Below are 9,127 nucleotides of genomic sequence, written 5' to 3' on the forward strand. Positions count from 1 at the left end.
GTATAATGTGTCTCCTTGATAAACTGACATTCTGCAACAAACAGCATGAAATAAAGGAAACACTGGAAGCTGTATACATTCTTTACTTTTTGAAGTGAACGTCAAACTCAATAACAACACATACACTGTGTTGATGTGTGTTGTTGATCCAGTTAATGCATTATCAGACCTTGAGTCACATCAGTGATCCAGCCTGCTGGTGAAGGGCCTTATTTTGTCACCACCTAGTGGCAGTATTGCAAGTTGCATGAGCAGATATTGTAATACTTATACTATACTTAAACTATAGTATTTTGATTTTCGTGTGATATTGAGCATTTGTTTGGTATTTAATGATTCAGTCAGACTATCTATACATCTGTCTATATGGGATCAATAAAGCACGTCTATCCATCTCTCTATCTGATCAATAACTATCTATCGATTGCTGATAATAAATCAATGATATGATTAATCTTTCACAAACAGGTAAATACTGTAACTTTGCATCTTCACGTGCAGTTCGAGTGATTTTTGATTTGCTGTTGAATAGTTGAGGTCCTGACAGTTATTTATAAAAACCACAGGTATATAAAGAAGATCTTTACTGGTCCCACTTCTGTTCACTCGCGTTCATTTACGTATCGCGTGTCGCAGAATTTGCTTCCTGCAGATTCCTGAACGTGGCCATTGTCAAATCTGCCACTGACAAACCGCGTCAGGTTTCAGCGAGCACGCGGACACACACACACACACACACACACACACACAAAGCACGCGGACACAAGCACAGAGCACGCGGGCACACACACACACACAAAGCACGCGGGCACACACGCACAGAGCACGCGGGCACACAGCATGGATGAGTACACAGAAGTCTGCACAACACACGTGCTATTACAAAACAACATATGTGCGTTTTGTTACAATCTGTACACGTGCTGCTCAGGAAACCAAACATTTAATTAATGTCCGTTTACACAATTCATTCTTATTCTACACACACACACACACACACACACCTCCTGTAATTAATGTTACATGTATTCACAATTCATTCTGACCTCAAACTTCTACGTGCTGTAACAGACGTACAGTCAGGAGCGCTGTATAGTTGTTGCATTATGGGAGCTGTAGTCCGCATTCCGGTCCCAAGCGACGCTTCGAGCGCACGAAGCACTACATTACCCAGAAAGCTGGGCGCCGTCATACGTCAACAGCAATCACGGTTGCATCTCCAACATGGCGTCGCTGGGAAGGAGGCGCGGTGTCCCAGTGAGCAGGGAGAGGTCAGTCACTCCACATCTTGGCCGTTAAACGAGAATGTTTTGTTGTGAAGTGTCATTTTGTCGATTTCGCTGCTCGACCGACGCCGAACGTGCGCATCGTGCGGGGCGCAAAGTTAAACGCCAACGCGACAAGTCGGGATTTTATCCAATGGTTGGCTAACGTTAGCGGGCTAACGTGTACAGCTAGCTAGCGTCAGCGGGGAAACAAACTAGCGGCTCATGTGATGTTTCGGTTTATTTCACACCGGCCGACTGACCGCGGGGGCGAGGAGGGGTTGAGTTTAACCGCGGGGTCGGTGCGGGCTCTGGCGCGATGTGGCTCGGCTAACACACTTCCAAACCCCGGCTGAGCTAACTGTGTTGTCCGCTGTGTTTTTTTTCGACCTGTGCCGAAAGTGAGTGGCTTCTCAACTTAGCAGTCCACCGCTCCAACTTTCTACCGTCAGCTACTTAACCGCCTCTCCGGTACACGGTGTCCCCGATCCGTGATCCTCACATGACTTTCACCGGTGTCCAGTCCAACTTCAGGCTGTCCCCCGCTCTCAGTCCACGTCCCGCTGTCTGTGCAGCAGAATAAGCCTGTTATCGATCAAGTGCACAGAGTTAGCTTGTTATCAAGTCATGTACTGCGAGGCCTCAGAGGATCCACTCATGTGTTAATTATACAGCTTAATAATTAGTTGGTAACTTAAAATATCGACATTAAATTGGTGTTTAAAATATCACATTTCTCACGATGCAGGTTTATGTTTGATGGTCAGACCAAGTGGTTTGCAGACATCTTGTAGCTGGGGAGTAGGGATAGTGATGTAAAAACTAGAAAACTAAGTCACGTGTTCAAACCCAGTAAAAACAATGAAGTTTAAAATGTGAAGTGATTTCATTTACAACGGTTTTTCTTATTTTCGGCTGAAAACAGTGTGAAATGACTTCATGTTGTAAAAGTGTGCTCACAGTCACTCACCATGTAGTCTGAAGGTCAGACATCAACATTTGATCATATAGATGCTGAAAACAATGAGAAATGCAGATACTGATCATGGAAATGTTTGTCAATAAATAACCTTTTTCTCATGTTGTTAGTATGTTCTTTTTCTATTTATAGAAAAATATAACCATTCAATAAAATCTTGCACTAGTACCTTTTAGTAGAAGCAGATAATATACACATTTCTTTAATAAAACCAAATATGACATACCATATATCATTTTGTACATAATACATAATATATAATATTACAGATTTACTTTAAGCCACAGCAGGAATATGTGATGATTTCTCATGTAGTAAATGCACTGAAACTTAAGTTGAGAAACTTTGAGACAAGATAACCTGTTTTGGAATGTTTGCTTTGCAATAAAGTTGTCCACAAAATTTTTCTCTGTTTACGTTCAGGGGAGTGATGGCGGCGACAGACTGCTACATTGTGCATGAGATCTACAATGGAGAGAATGCGCAGGACCAGTTTGAGTATGAGTTGGAGCAAGCACTGGAGGCCCAGTATAAATACATTGTTATTGAGCCCACACGTATCGGAGATGAGACGGCCCGTTGGATTACAGTTGGCAACTGCCTGCACAAGACGGCTGTGTTGTCAGGCGCTGCTTGCCTCTTGACGCCTCTTTCACTGCCCGTTGAATACTCGCGCTACGTGGCGCTGCCTGCTGGCGCCCTCAGCGTGGCCTGCTCTGCCCTCTACGGGATTTCTTGGCAGTTCGACCCCTGCTGTAAGTACCAGGTGGAATATGACAGCCAAAAACTCTCACGGCTGCCCCTGCATACACTCACCTCCTCGACGCCCGTGGTATTGGTACGCAGGGATGACGTCCACAGAAAGAGACTCCATAATACGATAGCACTGGCTGCCCTGGCGTATTGCGCCAAGAAGATCTATGAACTCTATGCTGTATGAGTGCACTCTGAAAGGGTTTAAGAACCAACCGAAAAAGGAAAAAAAGCAAACAAAAAAACAGAACCTATCCAACCCCAGATGTAAGAAAAGTGGAAGTCATGTTAAGGCCCAGCAGTTAGCTCCGCACATGTGGTGGGTGCTTCCATTTTGAACTTTGATCAGAGGGATATAGTATAAACTAGAAGGAATTGTTTTTCCCCTTACATTTCCTTTACTTCTTTGTGACAACAGCAGTACGTTTATCTCTGTAGTACCCTTGCGCCTCCTCCCCTGTGCCCTCCACCTGCATCCTTGACACACAAGTTAGTGCACAAGGGAATGGCCGCAGTTCCTCTGGACTGAATCGTATTGCTGTTTAAACGGACAGATATGTTTTGAGTACCAAGCTTTTTCCCCTTTCCCTCGTAGTTTTACTGTACCCTTTTCTTGCTGATCAGTACATCACCCTTTCATTAAACTTTAGGATATTTCAAACTTACTTTTCTGTATTTTATTTTACTGTTTTCATTAAATGGATTCTACACGATGTCCACAAAGGAGCAAAAAGCCTCAATTTGAGAATGTGTCTTGTCCATGTAAATTCTTTGGTTGAAAGAGTGCAAGTAAGATCTTAGGTGAAAATGATGTGTCCTTGTTTCAGAAAATACTCATTTTTGGTCACATTTTATACACACTTCTGATCATGTGCAGTATTTAACATTAAAGTCAAACCAAACCCTCATAATGGAATTTTAAGAACAGAAACAGATTCAAAATGAATACTTTCTGGATTTTGTGTATCCAGTGATGCTCGTTATTGTTTAAATCAGCAGTTTAACAATTTTAAAGTCATGGAATTAAACTTATGAGCAAAAACAAGTATAGATGAAGTGAAGGATGATTTGTGATCGAACAAGACTAGCAACAATTGAATAATAATGTGGATTTTAGGTATAAATTACTTAAATTCCAAGCGCGACGATGATCTTATAATGGTTAGCACGATAAGGGTTGTTGACTTAAACACTTTTTTCTCTGCTAGGAATTAGCGGATAAATATGATACTTTTATCAAAGAAACGTTTTCTGGATAATATTTAACTTTAATGTCCCAAAAATATCAAAAAGTATATCAGAAATATATTAACTTTCTTGAAGGTTAAGAAACTAATAAGTTGTGTACGATATTTATTTCAGTTTATGACACTATAACAGGGAAACATGTTAACAGTGATTTAAAAGGACGAGTAGGTTGCAAAACATTTAGTTAATAACATGTTCAACTCTTGACACTGGTAGATGTCATCCTGATGTCCTGAAATGTACAAGTGAAATTAACGTAGGTAAAATGTACAGTTTCTTAATCGCTCTGTTCAGTGTATGAAAACAGCCTCAGACGACTGAGACTACGGCTGCCGGCTTTAACTTGGAGAAGATTCCATTTGCAATCTTTGCTGGGCTCCGATTCACATTGACTTTGTGAGCTCAGCCTGTGTTTCACTTAAAAACCACAGAGACGTCTGTGTGTTTGAGTCCTAACTCAGTCATTTTGGAACTGAATTAAATAAATTGCATTAATGCTCACAGAGCACGGAAAACCTTCTAGTGCCTTTTGCCTCTCACTCAACTTGACTGAAGCAGGGAGACAGAGACGCTTGAAGAAGAGGGATGAGTGATCAGAGGGACGACCCAAGATAACCTCATTAGTTCGCTGGTTTGGGGCCAGTGCTGGCTAATCATCTGTCAGCTGACCTGCTGCTGATCCACAGCAGTGTGTCTGCTTATCACACTTTCTTTAGGGTGACGACTCGGTCTGTTAGCGTTAGGATGCACCATCATCACTGGTTGTAAGTTTGATGAGGTCACCAGTAGATGTTAGTGAAGACTCGCTCCTTGTGTTGTTACACAAACTTTGTTTTTTAATACTTGTAAAGAGGCCGGTCATTACGATAGGAATAATGATAATAGTGATATTTATAGGTGCAATGATGTTATTAATGATAGAAACACCAGCTAATAATAATAATAATAATAATTATTATTATTATTGTTTATTGTCAGATCTGGATCGTTTTGCTCCAGGAGTTAGACACCTTCATTTCAACAGTCCAGATGTTCCCAGCTGGTTTCAAATCCAGATGTTAGAAGGAGCCTTGATTCAGTTTCAAGTTTAGTTTTTAATGTTCCCCTTCAACACAAAGCCAGAGGATCTCTGATAACGTGGCAGCAAAGACTGTGTATCTGGGTGAAACGAGACACGAGCACATGAGTCCAAACTCCACTGGCAGGCCCGAAACGTCAACTCCCAGAATTCCCAGCGGCGGATGGCAGGTACCCTCTCCAGTCTTCCGGTCGTCGGGTTCCGGAGACAAACCCGGAAGTTCTCCCGCCGTCTGTCCCGCTGCTGTGGTTGAAAACAGAGACAGTTCAGGTGAGACCTCAAACTTCAGATCGACTCTGGAGTCTGAGTCAGTTTGTCGTACTGTTGGGACGAGCTAACGTTAGCATTAGCATCCCTCTTAGCCTGCATGTGCAGCGGAGTCAGCGTGGAGCTCCTTGTGTTGTGTTGTGTTGTGTTGTGTTGTGTTGTGTTGTGTTGTGTTGTGATGTGTTGTGCTGTGTCGTGTTGTGTTGTGAGATAATCACATATTTCATTCGGTGTGTTCTATAGACACGTGTTCACCAACACAAAGCTGCTGTTTGTCTCTAAATGCTAACTCTGTTTCTATTGTCACGATGCTCATCATAACTACTGCGGCCACGTGAAAACGTGTGTAAATAAACCTAACCTGCTCATATTAAGTATTATTTTATACTATATATATATATTTATCCTGGAGAGGGGACACAGTAGTTGGATACTCAGGACAACAGGAAGCAGCTCAGTCACTTTGGCATCAGGGCGAGAGAGCTTCAGACCTGAAGATCTCACTGTGTCCTGCTGAAATTCCCTTTATGTGTGTTTTTTTATGTAATGTATTTTTTACAATGCCAGTTTGTCATCTAAAAAGCAGGGCTGTAATAAACTATTCATTTTGTTAATTATCTTTTATTTGTGAAATTATAAATGTTTGCCCTGCGGGCTGTCAAAAATAATGATTATAACCAGTTAGCATTCATATTTGGTGAAGATTTTCATTAAACCTTTGTCAGGTGACTTCTGTTTACAGGATCACTGAGTTTGAATGTTGCAATAATGCAAATCAACATTTGCAGCAGGGAGAAACTGTTCTTGACTAAATGATTGAGCCTGTGTCTGCAGGTATCGTGTGTGGAGCGAGCCATGGAGCGCGTCATGGGAGGAGGAATGCTGCCGCTGGTTCTAGCGAGTGTCGGGGTCTTGCTGTTGTACCGGATAATTTCCCGCCTCAGACCAGGAGCTGCTCTGCAGGATGCTGTGGTGGTCATCACAGGGGCCAGCTCTGGACTGGGGAAAGGTTAGTCTCCCACTCATTTGTTCCTCACTTCAGCTTGTTGTTGGCGCAATGTTATCCACCAATCTAGCTTCACTGATTTACAGCAAGTCTGAACTGGATGTGTTCTTTGTTTTTGCAGAGTGTGCGCAGGTTTTTCATGCTGCAGGTGCACGGCTTGTTCTGTGTGGTCGAGATGCAGCCCGTCTGCAGCAGGTCGTCCAGGAGCTCACTGCAAGTTCAACAGGCGCACAGCAGAAGGTATTTACACTAGAGCTGAGATAAAAAGGCAACGTATTGGATGGTCAATAATGTTCCGGTCTTTATTGCAGGCATTAGTAGAGGGATGACATTAAAGAGACCAAAGAGGACAATTTGACAATGTCACTGGTAGTCTGAGAAAGATTTTTACTGTTTCATAAACCCAAATTATTCTGTCTATTGACAAAATAAATGAACGATGTGGGAGTTTTTCTCTGTAGTACCACTTAATGAGTGTGTATTAATAATGTAATTCAGCACTTTCAAAACAAGTATGTTTAATAAGAATCCAACACTAATCTCCATTAAAAGAAACAGTTTTTCCTCATCTGTGAACATCAATCTTTAATTAAAATACAAGAATCATAGAATGATTTGAATCAGCAGTGTTTAACTGTTGTTGTTCTACCAACAGACTCATGTTCCCAGAACTGTCGTGTTTGACCTGGCTGACTCGGACACAGTGGACAGAGCTGCAGAGCAGATCCTGAAATGTTATGGACAAGTGGATGTCCTTATCAATAACGCCGGAATCAGTTACCGCGGAAACATCCTGGATACCCATCTTTCGGTTCAACGGGACGTCATGGAGACAAATTACTTCGGCCCCATTGCTCTGACTCAGGGTTAGTGAGGAGCTGAGGTTTTATAGCATTTGGCTTCAGATGTGAGTCTTCATGTATAATGTGTGTTTGTTGCTATGGTTACACTGATAAGGAAGAGGCATTTGCAGATCACCAAAGTTTTAAAGTGTAAACAGGACCACACAATATTTTATATTTATCATCAGTTTCTTTTTAACTCAGTCATTCGTCTCTGCTCCCTTCACAGCTCTCCTGCCCTCCATGGTCCGCCGGCGTAGCGGCCACATCGTGGTCATCAGCAGCGTCCAGGGCAAGATTGCCATCCCATACAGATCAGCTTGTAATTTACCTTTTCTTGTTCACCAAACTAATTAAATGTCCCAGAGGTTGATGGGAAATGAAGCAGTACTGTGTTTTCAACACCAGATGCAGCCTCGAAACACGCCACCCAGGCCTTCTTCGACTGCTTACGGGCAGAGATCGAGTGCTACGGGATTCCAGTGACCGTGATCAGCCCCGGTTACATCCGAACCAACCTGTCCGTCAATGCCGTCACCGGGGACGGCTCCAAGTACGGAGGTGAGGCATTTGAAATATTAAAATATACATTGCAGGACTGTTTAAAGTAAAGATAATTGGATGTTAATCATTGTGACGAATAATCAGTCGTAATCATTAACAATGACTTGTTAAAGTAACTCAACAGTTTGTAAAAGTAGCTGACTGAAGTGTCCCTGATTCTGTTTCTTGTTTGTGCATCGCTGCTTTCAGTTTTGGATAAAACCACAGCTATGGGTTGGGATCCCAAAGACGTGGCTCTGGCAGTTCTGAAGGCCGTCCGTCACAAGAGCAGAGATGTCGTTTTGGCAGAACCTCTGCCGACCTTGGCCATCTACCTTCGCACGCTGTGGCCCGCGCTCTTCTTCAAACTCATGGCCTCTCGTGCTCGCAAGGAGCAGAAACTGAAAGACCGATGAAGGCTGATGCAGCTGCGGATTAAGTTTGTGTCTCATGGACCAAAACTTAACACTGACTGCAGCACACGGAGGCCGAATGGACATGTGATGTGAACAGAAGCTTTTCTTAAGTGACACAGTTTGAAGTGTTACTAGTAGAAAATCAGAAACTTGACCAGACTGTGTTTATTTATTTCAGGAACTAACCTTGTTCTCGAGCTCATCGCCGTTTTAACGTCATCTGGTAAATCCTTTACTGACAGATCCCAGAGCTCTCCTGTGACAACACCGTGATGTTGCTTTCTGAATTGACTCTGTGTCATGGACGTTACATGACAAGGGATTGTTTTGGTTTACTAGTTTTGATGTAAGATAACTTTTTTTTAATGCAGAGAAACCACTCAGCTTACTCTGGAAAAGAGGACAAAACTTAACTTTGATAACCAAGGCCCAACATTCCCCTTGAATTGAATGGAATTAATTTACTTTGCACACATGCATAGATATCACTCTCAAATTGCCTGATTATTTTCATCAAGATTCAAGAATGATTCTCTGGGAAATTATAATGTCAAAATTTGCTGAAGTTTGACGAAGTTTCAAGGAAATCGGTTGAGTAGATTTTGTGTCATTCGGCTGAATGAAAACGTTACGACCTCGGTGGAGGGATTGACCCAAAGGCCACATGCTTCTCTGTAAATCGTAACATTTGAACTTTGATCACAAATTAAACACAATGAATACAAGAAAC

The 9,127-nt window shown here is 42.4% G+C and overlaps 2 protein-coding genes across 2 annotated transcripts; both read left to right on the forward strand.

Annotated features, from left to right (window-relative positions):
• The first annotated feature begins 1,112 nt into the window (after positions 1-1,112).
• tmem11 (transmembrane protein 11) lies at positions 1,113-3,730 on the forward strand. The gene is made up of 2 exons (XM_020105927.2): positions 1,113-1,271; positions 2,668-3,730. The coding sequence occupies exons 1-2, from the start codon at positions 1,225-1,227 to the stop codon at positions 3,182-3,184; spliced, it is 564 nt and encodes a 187-aa protein (XP_019961486.1). The 5' UTR covers positions 1,113-1,224; the 3' UTR covers positions 3,185-3,730.
• Positions 3,731-5,411: 1,681 nt separating this feature from the next.
• dhrs7b (dehydrogenase/reductase (SDR family) member 7B) lies at positions 5,412-9,126 on the forward strand. The gene is made up of 7 exons (XM_069525695.1): positions 5,412-5,593; positions 6,425-6,599; positions 6,718-6,836; positions 7,252-7,462; positions 7,668-7,760; positions 7,847-7,999; positions 8,192-9,126. The coding sequence occupies exons 2-7, from the start codon at positions 6,446-6,448 to the stop codon at positions 8,395-8,397; spliced, it is 936 nt and encodes a 311-aa protein (XP_069381796.1). The 5' UTR covers positions 5,412-5,593; positions 6,425-6,445; the 3' UTR covers positions 8,398-9,126.
• The last annotated feature ends 1 nt before the right edge of the window (position 9,127 follows it).

Source organism: Paralichthys olivaceus, chromosome 5, assembly GCF_024713975.1.
Source record: "Paralichthys olivaceus isolate ysfri-2021 chromosome 5, ASM2471397v2, whole genome shotgun sequence".
In the NCBI taxonomy this organism is placed as follows: Eukaryota; Metazoa; Chordata; class Actinopteri; order Pleuronectiformes; family Paralichthyidae; genus Paralichthys; species Paralichthys olivaceus.